A 22,727-nucleotide genomic window follows, 5' to 3' on the forward strand; every position below is an offset into this window, starting at 1 on the left:
GTGTTCCTAATTACAGTTGGTAGAATGGAAGCCCCTGAAGTATTTATGTGTTTTTTAAAATGCTGCCTCTCATGTTAAAGTTTGTTGTTTTTGTTTTTGTTTTTTTTTTTTTTAAATGCTAATCGGTAAGCCTGCTGGAAATAAAATGTATTGAGTTCATTTTCTTCTAGTGAGTTTACATCATTTCTTCAGTTCATTTCCGAATGTTACCTGTTTCTAAGGTTAGCTTCTCTTTATGGATGGCTCTGTCTTTATTCAAAGAAATAGTGGACTGAAGTGTTGAAGAGCTAGTGCTGCAAATTGTGTGATGATAAAAAGTTACCAATCTATGTAAGCAGATATTGTCAGCAGTTATTATTGCTTTATTAAATACAGTTGTCTCTTTCATTGGCTTCAGTGTTATACATATAATTCTTTTCACAGTTCAGAGGATGGTGACTTAATTTTAAACATTAGCTACATTACCTTATACATGTGCTTTTCCATTTCCAAATATGATCTTGTTAAAATCCTCCAGATGATGATGTAGCACTTATGATATAATCCTGCTTTTTTTGTCCTTTACAGCCAACTCTTTCAGTATTTTATTGATTAGCATTCTAGCATTTCACTGTTAGGCATTCTGAATGCTTCTCTTGCTTTTAGTAGTCATCTGATTCTTGCTTTCTTGGCAAATGTTATTGTTCTTGCCTTCTTATTATTGTTCTTGTTATCCTTCCTTCCTTCCTTCCTTCCTTCCTTCCTTCCTTCCTTCCTTCCTTCCTTCCTTCCTTCCTTCCTTCCTTCCTTCCTTCCTTCCTTCCTTCCTTCCTTCCTTCCTTCCTTCCTTCCTTCCTTCCTTCCTTCCTTCCTTCCTTCCTTCCTTCCTTCCTTCCTTCCTTCCTTCCTTCCTTCCTTCCTTCCTTCCTTCCTTCCTTCCTTCCTTCCTTCCTTCCTTCCTTCCTTCCTTCCTTCCTTCCTTCCTTCCTTCCTTCCTTCCTTCCTTCCTCCCTCCCTTCCTCCCTCCCTTCCTCCCTTCCTTTCTCCCTCCCTTCCTTCCTCCCTTCCTTCCTTCCTCCCTTCCTCCCTCCCTTCCTCCCTCCCTTCCTCCCTCCCTTCCTCCCTCCCTTCCTCCCTCCCTTCCTCCCTTCCTCCCTTCCTCCCTTCCTCCCTTCCTCCCTTCCTCCCTTCCTCCCTTCCTTCCTTCCTCCCTCTCTTCCTCCCTTCCTTCCTCCCTTCCTCCCTTCCTCCCTTCCTCCCTTCCTCCCTTCCTCCCTTCCTCCCTCCCTTCCTCCCTTCCTCCCTTCCTCCCTTCCTCCCTTCCTCCCTCCCTTCCTCCCTTCCTCCCTCCCTCCCTTCCTCCCTTCCTCCCTTCCTCCCTTCCTCCCTTCCTTCCTTCCTTCCTTCCTACAAAGTGTTCACTTTGTAATTCAGGCTGTTGGGAACTTGTATTAAAGTTCATGTTTCCTATGTAAGCAAGAGTATTAATTCCTTTAAATTTCAGGGGACTCATACTTTATAAACCTATTTATGCCTTTCCTTCTCTGGAGATGGAAACACTATCTAGCTGCCCAGGGAACTGGAATAGAAGTGTTTTAAATAAAACTAGTGAAAGAGCTATGAGCTAAGGCTTTTTTGGTTCTAATTCTAATCTAGGCTATACTTGGATTGCATTTTCCAGTGTTGCTGACACTTGTTCCTTTGTGGCATATGGGGTCCTGCTTTGACCCTGAAATCTTGTATGTGCCATATGATATGCCTGTGTGGCTGCTGTAGACCTCTGTTAGTGAAAGAAGTGATTTGCTGAATATTCCTATCAATAGGGATGGGTTTTCAAGTGGATATGACTTACATAATGCATGCTGATATGCAATTTTCTGTCATAGGGAAAGGGCATCTCTTGGAATGTGGAAGTACAAAGCCAAAAGGAATAGCGAAGGCCGTGGTGTGCCATGGCTGAGGGACATATACGTGGCATGAACTGTCCCCTGCAAATCAACTCAGCTTGGTTTGGTTTGTTTTTAACCAGTGTATGGATACATTTTTACAAAGTTACAATAGTGAATCCAACTCATTCTGGTTACCCTTCTATTGCCACAAACTTCCTGAAATGATTATTTATTCCTTATACATTTTATGATTTTGAAGTTGTACACACAAATACGGAAGTCAAAGGCAAGCGAATGGGATAAATGCAGTATGTTCTCCTGGGGAACAAGACTCCTGTGGGGATAAACTAAGTGTGATGCTGAGAGCTGTCAAGACAAATTAGCTTGTCAGGAGGCACCTAAACAAGTCTGTTTAATTTAATGTGAGTAAAACTGAAAAAGAGAGCTTTCAGTTTTCATACCTAACATTTACACCTGAAATATTTGAGCACTTTCTTTTTTTTCCCCTCCTAAAAGATAAACTTATTTAATAAAATAAACTATAGTGGCTGAAACATCACTTCATTCATGCCTGCAATCTAATTGAAAAGTCTTTCTAAGGAATCAGGTTCTATGAAATCTGGGGAAACACTAGAAAAGCTGTTCAGAGCAGCAGAATTCAGGAAAAAAAGAGCCTTTTTGAGATTGAAATTAATTCAGTAAAAGTTATCAGAACTGCCAAACTGGTGATGTTATCACTCTGGTAATTTAGAGTGTAAGCAAACTCAATTTTAATTTTGCAAGCAGATGAGCCAAATGCACCAGAGAGTGTTGTCTCACAGCTGTGAGGTCCTCTTGCTGAAAAAGGTCATTTTTTGATGCAAGTGATATAGTCTATATTAGGAAACCTGGTCGAATTTTACTTGTGAAATTAAATGTGAACAAGAAATATTGAGAGGCTTTAAAATGCTAAAAGTTAGCAGGTAGGGAGAAAAACATTGTGATTATCTCCAGTTATGGCACAGTTTGATGTAGATACCTATGTACAACATACAAAAGTCCTCAGTTCCATACATTCTCTTACTGTTCTGGACCACAAATTAAAGAACTCTGTATCAAAGCTGGAAAAAGATCGAATTCACATTATGACAGCAGCTGGAAAACATTCTGGAAATAATTTCTCTTAATTAATGTCCCCGTTCATATTAGTATAAACACAGTACTAAATCAGAACCATGCGCATTCCACAGTTGCTAGAAATACTGTGACAACCAGGTGCTCCAAGCTCGAGGCAGTGTGGAGGCTGTACAGGTCTGACACCTGAATGTTGCTGACTGGATAGTCATAATATATATATAATAGTAGTGGGGTTTGGTTACACAGTTCTCTGTGCTACTTGGGTACTTGTACTGAATTGCAAACGCTACTAAATGAGCCTGATTAATTCAAGATCTGGCACTGCGGTGAGGACATGATGGAGATACACAGTAAGAGCTACTGACCACAGCAGTGCACCAGATGTGTCTGAAGTAAACAATACTTTTCCCAGCCAGTGTCCCACAAAAAAGCATATGACTGGATTATAATTGTACTGAAGGTTACCTTTAATCTGTGTGTTTTCTTACAGAAATGACAAATGCTATGGTCAGTTGGGAGCCTCTAAGATTTAGGAAAATATGTATCTATAAAGCCTATGCGGAAAAATATACACTATCATTTTTTGTGAACTGACCTTCCATGTAATTGACATCTATCAGAAGGGGCAACCACAGGTATCTGCATTATAGTCTGAAAGAACCACCAGAGAAATCATAGAGCGAGATCCCTGACACTGTACAATTCCAAGATACCTGAAATCCAGTTTTCTGATTCTCAACGCAGATAAGTTATTTGGTATAGCAGTTACTTATCTGTTCCTCTCCTTGTGACACTTACTTCTGTCATTTATTTTAGCAGCTTGGTTTGTAAAAACCCACTCACTACATACATTGATTTCTGCTCTAGTTGCTTCCTATAGTTTTGTGGTATCACTTACATTATGCTTATTACTAGCAATCCTCTTTTACAAAGTGGATCCCCATTGATAATTTATATATTTAACTATCAGAGCAATAACATGTGTTTATTGGGTTCTGTTCTCACACTGACCTTGCCTTTGATGGCATTCTGCAATACTGTGCAACATACCCCTCAAATCATTACATTTTTGGACTTTATGGCTTTAGTTCTGGAAATTCCACACCTGTAATTAATATACAGAGAAACTACCATTTACTACTATTTTAATCTTTCAAAAGAAATCACTGGAAACATGAAAATGGCCCAATACACTTGCCTTGACGGCAACATTTCCTGGTGCTGCTTTACCACCAGTGTAACAGCGTCACTTCAAAGAAGGCATGCAGATCTGCATGTGTCACCTCATCTATGTGCATGTGGCCCGCATCTTCAGCTACTGCTGTGATCCCAAAGGGTGGCTCCCCTGGCAAAACACAGGAAAGTCTTCATTTAAATACCTACTGGGGCTTCAGAATTCAAGGCCAGTGCTAGATTCAGAGTGCAGGAAGGGATGTATGAAGTTTGGCTAAAGAGATGCGCTGTGTTGTTAGAATAAATTTCTGTCTAAAATTTCCTGGCAAAAAAACAGCAACATAGAAAAGGGAAGTACTTTAACGAAGATTAAGACAGTTAAAGCTTTGCCATAGTCCAGGGAGGTTTATGTCAGAAGAATGCTGTAATTCACCTTTGTGGTAGCTAAATATGTTGGCTTAGTCCACACATGATGATTGAGGAAAGATTTTGTTTGTTCTGATGTTTGTTTGATCTTTGCATGTTCTGCTTTTGAAAATTATCAGCATTTCAGGCCAATGCCTTCTAGAGGGTAACTAAATATATTGCAAAGATCCAGCTACATATTTCCAAGAGTTGGCTGTTCAAATGCAATGTTCCAGAATTGTCTGTCTTATTTGATGTCTTCCTCAACCTGCTCCTCCTCCTTTTTGAATTTCATACTGTATTTGTTGTTTTTTTTTAAGGATAACATCAAAGAAGCTTGTATGCATGTCAGTGCTGCAGATACTTAGCACATTGCTAGCGTTTGTGTTATGAAAATGTAAGAGAAGCCCCGTTTGAGAAAAGCCGCTGGAAAGCAGGTAGTGATTTAATGAAAAGCACAGAGATTGAAAGGGGTTTGCCGGAGCCCTGTGTGATGTGAATGTTAAGAAGCCCATTCACGTCATCAGCTTCCCTGCTGTACTTTCCATGGTCCCTCCTTTTTCAAGCTAGCTAGAATACAGAGAACTGCATGCTAAGGAAAACCTTAAACTAAATGTGTAATCAGTCTAGCCATGATCAATGCAGCACAGTTAATAATTTTTTATTAACTGAATTAGCTTTTCTTTTTTGCTGTTTTTGCATGTCTTTTGGGACTGGAGCAATGTAAGGCATATTTAAAATCTGGTTGCTTTTGGAAAATTCTGCTTATTCACCCAAAAATAAAAACAAGGCCATTTTTCCTAACATAAATGTTCACCTAAAATATATTTAAATAATGAAAGTGTATGTCTGATGAGTAGTTCAGTGTGCAAGTTTTGCTCTGAAGATCTGATTCTTCTCCTGAAACAGTGTAAATGTGTGCTAATGCAGCTGGAAAAAAAAAACAAAAACATATATATATATATATGTAAAATTGTAAAACTGCTGTTAAATGAGTTTGCTGGAGTCAATGAATTTCTGCTTGAAACAGTTATGGGATTACGGCCAAGCTAAGCCTAGAGGTGTCTGGAGGTGCACAGGAACAGACTAATGATCACCACAAGAGCTTTTTAGGTTCACAGAGCTAATGTTGTTTTGGCTCAGTAAGTCTACAAATTTTGCATTAAGTCTTTTATGAAAAGATAAAAAGTGCCTTTGCCATTGGGGCATTTCGCTACCAGCAAACCCTATAAATTTGTTAAGTGTGTTTAACATCATAATATACCAAATATGGATGTGTTCTGTAAGTAGTCCAGTTGTTTTAAGTGAACCATTCAACACATGATGATGATACTGAGAAATAGAGTGGTTTTAATTATCTGAAATGAGAAATTAGAGTTTTCCTTTGTACTTAATTTCTTCTTTTTTTCTAAACCAGATCTGTTTTTAAGCAGTTTTTGTAAACAGTGCAGAATAAATTCACTGGCATCTTGATACAATGATTTTCAGTGAAAATATGCCAGCGATTTGCATTGGCAGGATTTGTAGGAGAATGAGGCATCATATCCCTACGAGCTTTTTTTTTTTTTTTTTCATATATATATACGGTCATTACTAAATAGACCATTCCAATATACTTCTAATATATGAGAATATATTTTTAACTGCTGATTTAACTTGATGCTGCACTTTGGTATAGAACATAAGAAAGTTTCTCTTCACTATGCTTCTGATCTGAGGCTCCATGTTGCTTTGTGAATATCATTGCTGTTCTCTATACTGAGTACTGATAGAGAAGGTTGTGTCTGTGTTTTTATTTGTATAGACTTAGTGACAAAACAAAACCAAATTCACTGATAAATAGGTGCTGAGAAATCAGACAGTCCATGTAGGAGTTTCTGGAAATCACTTGCTGTGTTGCCAATAAATTATTTCATATACACAGTTGGTTAATTTTCCAAATTCACTGGAAAATTACAACATAAATTGCATTCATTGTATTTCATTGGCAGTTTCAAAATGTTTGCAGTGTATTCCCTACGTTTTAGTAAAACATTCCAAAGTCTAACATGGATTTTCTATTCTAAAATACATAATTATTTTTTTTTAAATAACCCCATTTATGAAAGTTATGAGATACGACGAAAGTTATAAGAAAATTGCTGTTAACAGACTTTTGCCTCTTGAAGTAATCTGCAAATAGGTAACCAATATAAAGCTATTAGGAATAATTTTCATATACCCAACTTGACTAAATGGGCAAAACTTCCTCATAATATCAGGTCACTTCAGCGCATTGAAACAAGGCTTCCATTCTTCTATTTCAAATGGCAAAAAAATTGTTTTGTAGCCAAGCATTAAACCTGTAGCATTTCCAAACTAAACAGTGCTGTAAAATAATACTACCTAACCAGGTGAATCCTTCAGCTTAAATAAAATGACAGCATCAAGCAATCAACTTTAAATAAGTAGAGTGGAGACTAGAATATTTATCTTTACTAAAATTTATGTTGATACAACATGATACAAAAAGCTAATATTTTTAAAGAATTGTCTATGTTTTTAATCTTTTAATCCTAGGAAGTGTTTCTTTAACATAAGTAATTTAACTGTAATATTTAAGTGCTTTTGAATTCCAAGGGATTTGACACCCCCAAGTGTAATTTAAACCTTTTAAAATTAGTCAATATTTTATAAAAATACAGGATACATCATAGTATAATTACTTAGGATTACGCTTCCAGCGTCTCAGAAGTTTTCAACGGTTCTTTCCCTCTTTTAAAGTAGAAAACCTTTGTTACATTGAAAGGCTATCTGCCCACATACTACTTTCAGTTTGTTTTCTCTTATTCACATCTTCTTACTTTCCTCACTGTCCTTCTCATCCTTCCCCTATGCAAATCAGCTCCTTGACTTGCATGCAGTTCTTTCCTTGCAAGTCTGATAAACTACATTCTTTAATATTAGCAGTATGTATCTTTCCCAGTGTATTGCTTAGTCAGTTGAATAGTGGTACAATTCAGCCTTAGTCAGTGGACACTGATTTCTAACTGCTGTGTTTCGGATTTCTTCCTGACTGACCTGCTTAACATAATTAGCTTTTTCCTTATGCTGATCTGACAGATACCTGAGAAACAGCAGGCATTCTCAATGTTAATAATGCTATTCAGCCCAAGGCTTTTCTTCTTAAATTACTATAATATAGAAGATTGCAGTAAGTAAGTTGTATTTGTTGAAGAAGCTGTGAAGATCTTTTAGCTTAACAGAATCAAAGATGAAATCAAAATACACAAAAAAGGAACAGAGAATGAATATTATATTTTCCCAGAGGCTCTGGTTCATGAAGTAGTTGGCTTATGATGACCAGACTAGGAGATTCTGTTTCTCTATAAGATTCCTATTTAATGCTAGGTCATGAATCTCTATATGACCTATCAAAGCTGTCTGTAAGAGCTCTTTGGTCTTAAGTGAGAAAAAGTTCTCTATCATGACTTAGAAGTAATTAGATGAAATATCATCAGATGGATTTACTACTGAATCAAGATTCATTAAGGTTCATTATGCTCATGCTGCACATAGTTATATTAAGAGGTAGCCCCTTTAGCACAAGTTGCTTTCTAAATCCACCAAGAGAGGAAACTGTGGTCACTGTAGTGGCTCTCAAGATAGGAGAGAAACAGAAATACCTCCTCCTCTTCTCCCTAGTTCAGCAGCTTTGTTGCTGGACCATACAAAACATAGCTGTTCTTTCCCTAGCCAACTTACCTGAAAACACATACTCATTTATGACTTCCTGAGCATCCATGCTATTTTAAATTAGCATATTCATACTCAGTAAATTTGTACTGTCTCCACATAACACTGCAATATAAACCCAGAACACACACACATTTAGGAAACAATTCACCACATACAAGTCAGTGCAGTATAAAACTTTTCTGTAGTATTACTTTTGACAATAGGCATGCAAGTTATTTTCTACTTCAAAAGTGTTTCAAAATAAGTAATCTCTAACTTAGCGAGTAGTGTGGATGAATGGTTTGCGTGCTTTTGGAGCACTGTGAAGCAAAGCAGTGACAGTAAGGAGGAAGGAACATGGAGCTAGTTGTCCTGAAAGCCTCAATTGTATCATTAAAATATATTTTTTTGTTGTACTTTTTAAACAACTAGCTAATGATTGCCAACCCACATGCTTGTAGCAGATATCTAAAACTTTGCAGGCCCAATCATATATTTTCCTTCAGAGCAACCCTTTCCCATTATTTAATAATAAAAGTTAAGATCTATATTTTAATTCTCATCACTTCAAATCCAAACACAGCAAACATGGTGAATAATATGCCTTAGATTTTCCCTTGATTAGTGGGCTACATGTGTGCAGAAAACACTTCAGTCTTAGAGCTGTGATTTCCCTGGTGAAGAAATTGCCATTCAGATCTTAATTCTTCAGAGTGTTTCCCCACACTGTGGAACAATGATTCTGAAGTGCCAGTGCCCAAGATGAAATTTCATAACCCTCATGTGCTACAGATGCTAATGGTAATAACTGCCATTTCTCTGCATTTCACCATCTCTCTCTTATCTGTGAAGTACGGTTTCTCTTCAAATTCTTATTACTTGTAAAGCTCAGAACCTGTATCTGCATTATACTTCTCATACGAACTTCTCATATCTCAGTCCCTACTAACTCTGCTGTCATTGTGGACATCCTCTTTAGCAATCCACAAATGCCTTGAACCATGCAAAGCAGAGTTTTTTGTTGAAATACTTCTCTATGGAAACAAAGTATCCCCAAAAGCTTTACTAATCCCCAGACAGCATTGTGTATAAGGTTGCATTACTCTGACAGTAAATACCGCTTTGACTCAGGTTACTTGATCTGAAGAAGACAAAAACCTAACAAGCAGCAGGATACTAATAATGATCCTACATTTGCATAGTGCCTCTTGTCTCAGAATTTTAAATTCTGTTGTAAAAGATGCACAAGGACAATTTTATCCTTAGCTGAAATTCTGGTTGTGGACTGAAGTGTGATTGTTGTTTTAAACAGAAGTGAACCAGGCAACGTAGGCATTGACAAGACACAAAGCAATTTGCCTTCTAGTTTTCACAGGGAGCAGATGAAGTTACAAATTTTAACATCGTTCTTAGAATCACAGAATGGTTTGTGTTGGAAGGGACCTTTAAGATCACCCAGTTACAACCCCCCTGCTATGGGCAGAGACACCTCCCACTAGACCAGGTTGCTAAAAACTTCCTCCAGACAGGCCTTGAATGCTTCCAGGGAGGGGGTATCTCTCTGGGCAACCTGTTCCAGTGTCTCACCTCCCTCGCAGTAAAGGATTTCTTCCTAACATATACTATAAATCTACCCTTTTCCTGTTTAGAACTGTTTCCCTTTGTCCTGTTGCTATATGCCCTTATAAAAAGTCCCTCCCCAGGTTTCCTGTAGGCCTTTTTGAGGTACTGGAAGGCCACTAAAAGGACCTCTGGAGTCTTCTCTAGGATGAAGAAAAAAGCACTTTGCTTTCTGTTACCTCAAACTGTTGGAATCTCAGGTCACATGAGCATGTACTGTCATCAAAACCAATACGAAAGAGCCATTAACTTGGGTTAATACAGATTTAGAAAAAGATCATTTACTGAATCATAAACATTTACCTTTATTATGCTAATGCATGCATTTCCGATCTGATGTATTTGCAGACTGGTGGAAGAATATCTGTGCATAAGCAGTATTTGTCACTTTCATTAACAACTGCGAATGTGCAATTGCCCATATATGTTCTATCACAAGTTGTATGTACATTTGCCCATACATGCACTAGACTACTATGCTTTCTTTAAATAGTTTTATGGGCATGTTTTTTTCAACTCTTGCTATTATCCTCCTTGTGTATTAGCATTTATTGATTCTTAGAGTCTAACCAATGAGCTAAAACACAGAAGCTAGAAACACAGGTGCAAACCAGAAGATAATGAACACTGGAAATAAGCATAATCAAAAAAAAAGAAGGAAATATACTAGTGCATGTCTGTACTCTAATCTAAAGAGTCCCTTGAGAGTATTTCTTAATTATATTGCTTGATCGGTTTTATCATCTTACCCAGAGCAGTCAGTGTACAAGATATACTGATGCTACCATATAAAGAGATGCTATGCTGTAATGGTGGATTTATTTTTTCTATAGTTGTCTCTCATTTACTGATTCTGTGAACCATGTCCAGCTATATGCAAGGTTCACTAATACAGACTCAAGGTCAGTTAGCTTTGGGAGGAAGTCTTGCAGAAAACTTAATAAAAAAACATGCTCTTCTTATTCTGTTTCAGTGTACAATTGTTACTGACAGTCATTTGGATTGAAAGCAACACAGATGGTAGTGCATCAACAGTCTTCGAATACAATTGAATTTCTTATTTTTCAGTAAAAATCTCAGTTAATCCTTCTTTCCTCAGATTTGTACAGATAGAGAGATTGTGGGGATGGCCTTAAGGAAGACCACATGCTTTCTTTAAATACACACGCACAACTTGCAATAATTTTGAGGCACCTTGTGAATTCATCACAGAATTTATCACACTCTGTTGGCCATCTAGGCTTGTAAATTAATTTTATTGAATAATCTTGCCTAGAGTTAGTGGTAAAGTGACCTTCTGACCAAAATTACACAAGTTTGCCTTCAATTTCCTCTGAGCTTTTTGGATGTAAAATGGAAACCTAATTCATTTTTTCAGTTACAGTTCATTTTTTCAGACCAATGTTTTGGTTTATTTTTTATTTTTTATTTTTTATTTTTATTTATTTATTTATTTTGTAAGAAGTTAGGCAGTGTTTTAGCATGTTCATAGTTAGCTGTTCTTTTGTTTTGTTTTGTTTCCCCAAAATGCTTCCTATGTTCTTTATGTGCACTAAAACCCAGAAATGTGGATTTGGTTATCATTTGGGCAATGCTTAGCTGTAGAGTTCAGTACTGTGCTTTAGGGCTGTTATCTGTAGAGTACAGAAAGTCATTGGTTCCATATTTATTAGTGATGGTCTTATTGTTCCATTGTAATACATTCCAGTGTTTCTGGAGCTGCTGCAAATAATACTACGTATTTCAGTGTTCTATGTAACTTATGAATTTTGTGTATGATTGAGACCTGTTCTTCATCATTTTCATCACACATTCTTAACAGCATTAAGACAGGAATCCAGAATGTGACTTGTACAGGTCTAGTTAAGATTGCAGGAATGCTTACTAGGCTTAGCCGTAGATGCAGATTATTCACCCATGTTCTTTCACCATTTCCATTTGTTTCATTACAAGAACAAATACAGACTTCCAGGATGGTATTACATTATTACAGTATGCTATAAGGTTTAATTCATCAGAAGGATGAATTATTTCATTCCCTTCATTTCCAGCCTGCCCTGCAATCAGCAGGTCGGGCTGACATCACAGAGATGAACTATACAGCTTTGTTTCACATGGAATTTCCTCCTGGATATGTAAAATGGAAGCTGAGGATTTGTCAGAGGTACACCTGAGAAACTTAAATACTTTTGAAAACCACCAAAGTTATGTGGAATTAAATTATAAGAAATGTCAGGATTCCACACCCTTTTATTGCAAAAGATGTTCTTAAAAGAACTTGTAAATATTCAAAGTATTTTATGAATGAAGCATGCTCCTTTGCCACTAAAGGAACTCACAAAGGAGGCCTTACTAAAGAAGTAACTGCCTAACTACCATTAAATAGGTAAAAATGTATGGAACTTAACAGTGGAGAGAATATCTGAAGAACAGCTCACAGAACATAGGGGTTAAAAAAGTATTTTCTTTTCATCTTCTGAGTGATCTTGGGGCTTTTTGGAAAAAATGGAGATTAAAGTAAAAACTTGTTTTGAGTGATCATTTCCATGGTTTCATTTGCTTTTAAGATATTTAGGCATTACTGATATGCAAATCATTACTTTGGTTGTTACCACAAAAGCTATTGATAATTTTTGCTGAGGATCATCAGAGATACAAGAAATAGATAATAAGATCCCTCTGTCCACCCTTCTCTCAGTGCTTGATGGCTTGCTTAGCACAGTTTGTACTGCTTTTAAGTCCAGTTTTGAAAGTCTCAAGAAGCATTTTCCTCCATTTTTCTAAGAAAATTAGAATAATTTAAAATTATCCTGTATGTCCTTTTACCAACGATGAAAACTTCCCATCTCTCTATATGAAGTTATAGTCTCTGTTTTGCTATTTTGATGAATTAGTTGTTGCATATTTGATGCATTATTCACTAGTTCTCTTCAATCTCTTTTTTCTTGTGTTTTTTTTTTTCTAGAAATGCAGCATCTCTGAAATACTGTTCTAAATGGATCCATTTCTTTTTTTACATGAAAGTCCATTAGTGATCATTCTAAACCTCTATTATATTTTTCTAATAGTTTCTTCCCAGTACATGGTTCCAATGCGAGGTTCAAAGAGTTTCTTCTCTCTTTGAAAGCCTTTTTCTTCCATAAATCACAAGGTGGATTTCTGCACAACTAAGGGAAATTCAGTGTGGTTTGGTAACTAACAATTAAAATTTCTTGACAGTGAGCAATTAAAATCTCTCCTTAGAGTTCTATAAATTAGGACATTCCAATATGAGCTCATTGTTCATGCTGAGTGATCAATTACAGGTGCCTACACATGATTTTCCTGCCTTTAGGAATGTGCAATGGGTACGTTCCTATTTAGAGCAAGAGGTCTTCCCACTCACTGCAAAGAATTTGCTAAGTTGATACCACTGTTGAACCCCTTCCCCTCTGTCTTCCAGGGAAGCAAAATTTCAGTCTGAAAGAGAAGTGAGAGGCATCCTTAATATTCATGGTAGATTTTAATGTAGATCTGATGAAACATTAACATACAGCTTCTTCCAACTGCACTTTAAAGCTCCAAGAAGCTGGGCTAGAGCTTTTTAGGTTGGATTTGCTTACACAAGTAGGAAGTTTTTAGCTTTCTCTGAGCAGTATGAGGCTGTTGAAATGGTTGATGGCTATTGAATTTCCTCGATGGATGCGTATTTCAAACATACAGAACCATCTCTGGTTTGCAGTGCCTGACACCAAAACTTGCTGAAGTCATTTGCTTTTTGGTATCTGGAAATGCGGAATATAGACATACCTCTGATGCTGAAAACAAATTTTTGAATGATTAGAACTATTTGCATTTCAGGAGAGGCATCATGGCACAACATCTGACATTTGCATTATTTATTAAATCTCGTGAACTTTGTCATATAGGATGGTAAAAACTCCCACACAGGAGCAGAACAGGTCGGAGAATGCTGGGGAGAAGGGAGAAAAGAATCTTACCGTTCCCAAACTCTTTATTCCATTCCTTTGTCTTGTTCACACTTATTTGCTCCTGGATTTTGATGGCAATTCACTTCCAAATCACTGCAACCCCTGATTCCCCGAGTTATATAAGGCTAGAACTAGAATTTAGTGTTAAATGAATGATTTACTTCACAATCTGATTCTTAGTCTCTATATGATTACAAAATAAATCAAGAAACATACTGTGAAAGAATAATGAATAAATAGGAGGAGGGAGAAGAAAACAGAAGAAAGCTAGTGAAGAGAGAGCTATAACATGCTTTTCATTCAAGTGATAATTGCTATGTCTGAGTTGTCAGGCTGATGTCACCACTGTCTATCTTAACTCAAACAGAGGTAGTTTTCCATGTAAACTAAAAGGCAGACGTGTGATATTAATCCTTTCTATACTTGTACTAGTTTCAGTACAAGTACAGAAGACACAATTACTGCCTCCTAAAATCCATACAGTTGTCTCTGTATGATGCTTAGAGTGACAAAGATGAACATGTTTGCAGGCAATAGAGCTGAGTGTATTTTGTAAAAACATAATGTATTGCATTTTTATCTTAAACATCTCCCACACTACAACTGAAATGTACCGGAGTCTTTTAGTAATTCTATTTTGCAGTATACTAGCTGGTGGAGAATCTGAGTAAAGAAAACCAAACATGGCATTTGCCTTGAATATTTGTGAGTGCATCACTATAGAAGGTCTACAAGGATACTTGTTGGGAGCCATATGAGAATTAGTTTATCAGGAATAATTTCATTCCAAATCACCTCTAAAGCTCTTTAAAAATACAACCTTACAGTTTTTTCTTCTCTCTGAAATCTATAATAATAACTCATTGAGCTCCATCTTCCTAAGTCCTTTCATCACTACATAGCATCATGGTACCACCTGAAAGTTTCAGATTTAGTAGGAATAGTAAATTATTGCAGTAATAGCACTTAGAAGACATCTAAAAAATTAAGCTGACAGGAGACGATGAATATACATAGTTGTTCAGCAATATTCTATACTATTGATATTTATTAAGAACAACGTTTCATTTAGTGTCTTTAAATACATCTATATACATAAATATATATATATATATACATATCCACTTCTGTCAGCATTGGCAGGACAGATTTTCTCAGGAAGAACAGCATTAAAGTTGTTCAAAGTACTTTCCTTTTTTATTTTTTTTCCTTTTTCTTCTAAACCCTTCAAGATCTTAAAATAATTTCTCAAAACACCTCAGAGCAAATTGTAACATACTTTTTGCTCTCCTGGCATATGCAAGCACTGTAATATTTATTGCATCTCATGCATTTTTTTCGTCATTATGAATAGAATAGATTAAACCCATTAAAAACAGATGTATGGAAATTGCATTAGGTGGGAATATTTCTTTACTTGAGTGCATGAAGCATCCATCTGACCCATAGTGTACATTTAGGACACCATCTTGAGGACACTCCCATGAAGTGCCTTGTCACTGCATTTGAGATTTCAGAATTAGAAAGGGAATATTAGAATGAGAAATTAGGAGGGCAAGAAGGTGTCCCAGGATTATGTTTGGGAAGAAACCTTGACAGCATACTGTTGCTCGAGGAGCATCCAGTATCTCTTCATTTTCTTGATGTACAGTGCCTCGTTTAATTAGATCTGAAAGTGTCATCCATAGGATTCAATCTATTCTGAATTTTGTTTCCTAATATACTGCATTGTGAAACAGGAAGACCTGAAGGGAGCTGATCACTTCTGAATTTGCACTGTTCATCTGTTCTTCCTATAGTGGTCAGAATTCAAAGAAAGGCAAGGATTTTGCATAATGTGTCTTAAGAACATGTGATAAGGTTATAGGATACTGCACTGCATGACAAGCATGTCTGGCTGCCTGTGTAAAGATTCTAGACAATAAAATAAATTTCTTCATATAATGACCTGAAAGATTAGTTACACTTGATAAATGTAACTGGAGGGACACTCATTCATTTGGCTCAGATTTCTCTGCATGCAGATTGGCATTTATTTAAAGCAGTCTGAATGTATAGTCTTTACAGATGTGAAAAATTTGTAATATATCCCTAAATCTCCAGATAATAAATACAGAGCGTTAAATTGCAAGCGTTGCTGAAATCTTTTATGGGGATAGTGCTAATTCTCAGTCAGTTCTTGGAAGATATATAGATTCTAAGTCGTCCTCAAAAAACCTAGGAGAAGAGAGGTAATAATGATAAGGATGAAGAAATACCTCAGCCATATACTTTCTACATTTCTATATTATATATGGACAACATATAATATAAGGTAGGTCCCACTACTGGCATTGCCCATGGCAAACCTCTGGAAATCCGCATTTGTTGTGCTTTCCTTGCTCAGGGAGAGCCCGCACTCTGTGGTACAGTAGCTGCTCCTGGAAGAAGGGCAGCAAAAAGCACAGAAATCCCTAGGGCCATTATTCCAACTATCCAGCCTAGCTCTTCTTCATTATTTCTGTGCCACTCTCTCATCACTGTTGGAAAATCTGGGTTTTTTTTTTGGGTGATTATTGAGAATCTCGGAGCTCAACTCATAAATCAGGTATTTATCAGCACTAACTCATCCTGTTTCATATTTCTTAAGATATCACTATTTTAATTTGGCTAAACAATAACAATCAACAGTGTAGTTGCTGCGATAATTTATTTCTAAAAGGTATTACAGTTTAGAACTTTAAAGAGATCCCAGAGAAGAATTGCAGACAATTCTGATCCAATGACTTCTAGCAAAAACTGTCAATGTGGTACTAGAGGGACACAGAAATCCAACTGGGAGTCACCACAGTAAATTGTTTGTTTCAGTTTTGGAATTGAGAGTAGAAGGAAAATGATGAAACCTTCACTTTGGAACTGCCTGGCAATTCACTGCTAATTCTGTGGACTTCTCTGTTTGTGGCTCTCAGTTTTCTTTCAAATCTATTTGTCTACAAAAGACCTGAAAGGATGCTACAAACTTACATTTTTCTAAATAAGGTATGACCTGGGTTATCTACCTAAGTTTTAAATTGCATCTTATGAAGACAAGTTCTTGCATTACAGGATTCTAAGGTCACAAAGGGGGATCAAGGAAGCTAACTATCATCCAGATCAGTTCTGTAAGGCTCCATTTGCAGTAGATCATAATATTTAGCTGGCCTCCAGTACGCTGCAGGATTTTATATATTACGCTCTGTAAATAGAGGAGACTCCCTGTTCCTGACATGCTGCTGCAGAACAGGTAGTGATCTAATGAAAAGCAAAAGGAGACTGAGAAGGGGTTTGCCGGAGCCCTGTGTGATGTGAATGCTAACAAGAATTCTCACGTCATCAGCTTCCCTGCTCTCAGCTCACCCTCCCTCCCTTCCTTTCTCTTTTATGAGCCAGCTTGAAATCAGGGAATTACATGCTAAGGAAAACCCTTCAGCTAAACATATAATTATTCTGCACAGGATCAGTGCAGCACAGTTAATCAGTTTACCAACTGAATTAATTTTATTTTTTTTCCCATGTCTGTATCTCCTGTTGAGAGTGGAGAAATTCTAGATTTAAGGGGAGAAATTGGCTGCAGTTGTGCAATGAATACCTAAAGCTGAGCATTCATTATGAGAGAATCCTCCACTGCAGGTTGTTTGGGCAGACAAACCTTACTGCCAGTCCCTGAGACTTGGAGCAAAGGACTGCAAGTGGAATTATTACTTACAGGTGCTCGAGCTACCACTGGTTCCTTATTGTCAAGTTTAGCTATTTTCTGAAAGTCAGAGCTGTATTTCATTGCATTGGATTGTTCCAAAGAGTTAGTATTTATCTGTAAACAGCTGTCAACCCACTGTGAAAGAGTGTCCCCTCCGAGTCTCCCAAACTCTGTACAAGATTACCCTCCATTGTGTATGGACACAAACCATAGAACTGTAGAATCATTTGAGTTGGAAGGGGCCCTGAAAGGCCACCTAGTGCAGCTCCCCTGGCTCCATTGCAATGAGTAGGAGCATCTGTGGCTGGATTTGGTTGAGGACTACTCACTGATAACTTGCTGGCAACCACAAAGTGTCTTTGAGTTTCATAGTAAGTGCAAAAGTTCATTGGCCAACAAGCACGAAAGTCTCCAGGTCAAAGAATTACAGATGTAATTATTGAAGTACATCTTGTCATTTAATCATGTTCATTAGAGGAAAAAGAAAACAACCTTGTAAAGTATCGTGATAATTAATACCCATGCAAGTTGTACAGGTAGTATTTGTTTCCCTGCTGTGCTGAAAAAGAACTTAAGCAATGTAAAGTTTTTTCTCTTAAAGTAGCTTTCAGACTCCACAGCACATATCAGAAGAAAATAGTTATGTAAGAAATGGAGACATGCCAGAAGAAATACTCATTTTCTGAAGGGAAAAACATTTACAGAAATTTAAATTTTTGGAAAAGAAAAAGAAAGAAACAAGAGAAAAAAGCTCTGCTTTTGAGAGTAACCTCATAGTTCATGTTTCTTCTCGTCTGAAAAGTTTCTTTTTAATCACAGTGCCTTCTGCCATGTATTTGCTAATCCTTACAAAATATTTTGGTATGCTCTGAAGACAATTACTTTTCTACAGAGGTATTTCAATCCTTAATTTCCAGCCCTATGTAAAGCCTCTGGAATCAATTTCTAGAAACTTGCTTGGCTTTTTCATATTGTCCACAACCTCAGATGCAGTGCCCAAGTTGAATTCCAGATGAATGCATTCCTGAGATAGGAACTGTGGATAAATACAAGATGCCAACTTGTCATAATAATGCTTCTTAGAGCCTAGTAATTTTTACTTTTTTTGGCAAGTAACATTTCCTTAAGGAAAAGGACAGAAGGATGTTGAGACTTGGGCTACAGCAGCTTCTGCTAACAGCACGCCGTAAGCAGGATGCATTCTGGGTAGCCAGGTCTCAAACTATTAACATCATTTCTGTGTCTTACTCCCATCTACTATTCAGTTACTTGGTACTGCTGGTAGTCACTGCTAGTTAATTTCATACCATGTACCGTAATAACAGTTCTAAAAACTAAGTTAAGGAATCTTAAATAGTCATGACAATTTCAAGTTAAAAAAAACAACACATTATTTACCTGTGAAATTTCTTATAACATGCAACCTTTACCCCAGAGCTAACTGACTAGATATTTTTAAGGAATAAAAAGGCATATTACACAATATTAGATACATTGTTTATTAAGATGTTACTTTCTATGGTAAAGACAGTATTCCACATTTATAAAGTGTTAATTTCCCTAAAATGTTTTCACTGCACCTTTTAGTCTTCCTAAAAATGTCTACCTCTCAGTCTAGATGACATACGTAAAAGCTACATTACTATGTGAATATTGCTACCTGGGCAAGACTTTGACCTCTCTAATGCATTCATAGCCATTTAGAAGAGTAACTATAGCTAATGGAGCCGACATACAGAATACACATAAATTACAGGAAAGTAGTGGCCACAACTGGGCAATTTTTGTAAAATCAGGAATTTCCATCTACTTTTAAACTAATTATGGAATGCTTCCATTTGTGTTTGTTACATCTCTTCTTTGATTACAACTGAAGTGTGCATTTTGTAAAGTAAATGTTGGGATAAAACAGGAATGTGATGAAAAAATATATATATATATATATTGTATATACAACTCTACTGTTTGTAGATCTATAACAGTCATGTTACCAAAGGTAATCTCTGTCTTGTGAATACTTCGGTGTTCACTGTATTATATATATGCATAAGCCCAGAGGCACAAAACTGACAGTCCTGTCTACTCCAGACTTCTTTATGGATGCAGGATGCAGTCTTTGTATAGAAATGTAACCGCCAAACAACTCAATACATTTAGGAACCTTTTGTTTGTCTGATTTTCTTGCTTCCTGTGGATTAGTGCTCCCCAAGATGAAATAGTTTACATCAAAAAGGATAAAAAAGTAGTAGGGAGTATTCTTAAATTAAGCAACAAGTATTACACACACTAACATTCAATTTACATAACAGTTCAGCTCGTGAATTAAAATAGCATAACAAGGTCTACTTTGTAAGTCTTTTACGCACTTAAAATAAAGGGGCAGATCAGAAGTCTCCACTTACATTAGGTATTGATTTCAAGTAATGCCATTGGAATATGGGAATCAATCCTGCACCTAATGGCTTTGGGATGCATCCTGATGACCTGCTTAACACCTCCCAATTAACCTGAGCTGACAAACACCTGAGGTACAAATGACATACATTCCCTTGGATACCATTCACATCGCAATACTGTATGCTTGCAAAAGAGTAGTTTGCTGAGAAGTGCCGTGCTGCTGATGGGCACTCCAACAGTCCCACTTCAGTTCTGTATGGAGATGTATCTCAGCAAAATGAGGACTAAGCCATTCCCTTATTAACGATAACGCATTGAAAGCTTTAAGGACATTACAGTGGGCATCCAATTCATCCCTCCAATAAGTTCAGTAATCACATTACAGAAATCATTTCCGTGAATAATTCACAAACAACGTTTGCACCTCTTTTCCTTATATAATGGAGATCCATTAGAGCAGAAATCATTTGTCTCTAAGACAGGCAGCTCATTGGAAGCAGAGTGTAACAGTAATGCATTCCACTGTGGAAATACATTTTCCTCACTCAGGAGACATTTAAAACACTTCTCATCTTGAGCAATTCTCCTCCCTCCCCTCCAAACCAAGCTGTGTGTAACACTGCTGAGCATTATAAAGCAAAACATGTCACAGCTTCTGGCTGTGTTGCGAAGCTGCAAATGTGCAGGGAAATTGTCATTCCTGTCAAGTTATCTGGAAGAGTTTCCCCCGCCAAGCCGTGCTCAGCACCGCGCGCTTCCCACTGCCCGCCCCACATCGGGCGCAGGATGCACTGTCCTCGGTACCGGGGCCGCCGGAGACGCAGAGCCTTGCATAGAGCAGCACAAGCTGGGAAGCCTGAACGAATCAGGGCATGTCACCAAAGCATCAGGATTCCTCAGACCAGCCACCGGCACCTTACGCTCCTTGTATCTCCCCAAACTACACACGAGTGCTGCACAGACACTGCATCAGATCACCTGACGTGAACAAAACAGACCTAATCAGGGCAAATTTAAAGCAGCCAAACATAATAACGTTACGCTGTGCAATGCATAATGGAGCCTCGAGACACAAGTACTTTATGTCTGCGTTTTCCAACAAATGCATTAGATCCCTGCTCAGCTCCCAGCAGAAATTCCGACAACATGCTGCACAGCTTAAACAGCCTTGCTCTTCAGTCGTGCCTCTGAAAACTACTGTGCAAAGCAGTATATGGGTTATTAAAACTGAATAAACTCTTCCCAAAACAAAGAATACAGGAGCAGATACATATTTGCAAGGACCCAAAGTACAGACAATGCATGATAATAAACAATCATACCTTTCATCCATTCCACTACTTGCTTGGGCATCCACTTGCTAATAGGTTCCATAACGAGAGCCATCATCAGATCACTTATCATTCACACCAAAATCAGAAGAAGGAGAGAAAAAATGTATCAGAGCATGGCTGGGATAAGAGAGCTGTAGGATTTTACAGTGCAGTCCAAAGAGAAGATGATGCTTTGTCCCTCCAGGTTTCTCCTGCACTGATTCAGTAATGTATAAAATTACACTGCTTGATCAGCTCTGGCACCTCCCCCACTGCACACAGCCTGCAACGCCGGAGCACACTGAGCCAGGAAATGGTGCAGTATGTATAGACTTACTTACAAGAGCCTCTACCCAGTGATCTACTTATTAGACTGGCACAAATATAAAACTGTATTACACAGAGAGCAATTGGAGCTGGAGCTATTCCAGGCACTGAGTTTTAAGGAGCTTTATTCCAACAAGCTGTGGGATCTTCATCGGGGAAAACATCACCACTGTAACTTGATAGCAGATTGTCTCAGCTTCATTGTGAATATGCTGACTGTCATTCAGTTTAAAGAGAAGATAGAAATATCAGAGTATCACTTGGCATCTGGCAAAATGCTGAGCATCTCCATCTTCACAATGCAAAATGTTGCTGGAGTCTTATCCTACATAATCATGTAATTCAGAATGTCAAACACAGTCTAAAAAGTCTCACCAAGATAAAACTACTGGAAGAAAATGCTTTCTTTTCAGGCCACATTCAGAGCCAGCCTATTTCCTCCTGTGATCTTCACATTTTGTAGTGAAAAGTGACAGCAGAGAAGGTTGGAGTCAATTTTTAATGCTATGGCACTCTTAACAGACAAGCGAGGTAAGTATTTTGATTAAAAGACATGGAACTATTAGACAGACTGTCCCTTCTGTCAGGAATAAAAATGTTTTCAGTATTCCTAATAATGAAGTTTATTACCTTATCAAAAGATGAAGGTGAAGCATCTCAGTGAGATGTGCTGGACGGTACTTTCTGGACCCGTTTATGATGGATTGTGCCTTGTGCAGCATGCGTTCTGCATCATGTGGTTGAAGAGGTGTGTGCTTTCTGTTCAAGCCACTGTCAGAGATACACAGACCCACCATTTTATCTTTGGAGGAAAAAGACTCCAGAAGAAAGGCAGAACAAAGCAGTTCCAGCTTTCTTTCCAGTAACCTTCCACTCATCCCTTATCTCCTGCACTGTTTCAGTCTCCACTGGCATATTAGAATAAGAAAATGATATTATTGCCATGTCTCCCCCACTCACCCCTCACACTAGGACCATGTTGATTCATCCGTTCTCTCTTTCTCACACGAGGGAACATAAACTATAGATGTTTGTGCTATGCTGTTTCAAGCTTCTGCTTTAAGTCCATATAGATAACAATGCAGACAAGCACCCCTTTTTCCCC

The 22,727-nt window shown here is 37.6% G+C and overlaps 1 protein-coding gene across 1 annotated transcript in view; it reads right to left on the reverse strand.

Annotated features, from left to right (window-relative positions):
• Nucleotides 1-22,419, reverse strand: part of LOC107312666 (connector enhancer of kinase suppressor of ras 2-like) — a 167,892-nt gene extending 145,473 nt beyond the window's left edge. The window contains exons 1-2 of the mRNA XM_085544621.1: nucleotides 22,253-22,419; nucleotides 21,305-21,378 (exon numbers count right to left, since the gene is read on the reverse strand). Coding sequence (XP_085400747.1) covers nucleotides 21,305-21,378; nucleotides 22,253-22,419 — 241 coding nt within the window. The remainder of the gene's footprint in view (nucleotides 1-21,304; nucleotides 21,379-22,252) is intronic.
• Nucleotides 22,420-22,727: the final 308 nt, after the last annotated feature.

This window comes from Coturnix japonica, chromosome 4, assembly GCF_054131305.1.
Source record: "Coturnix japonica strain WE chromosome 4, WE-NBRP24, whole genome shotgun sequence".
Classification (NCBI taxonomy): Eukaryota; Metazoa; Chordata; class Aves; order Galliformes; family Phasianidae; genus Coturnix; species Coturnix japonica.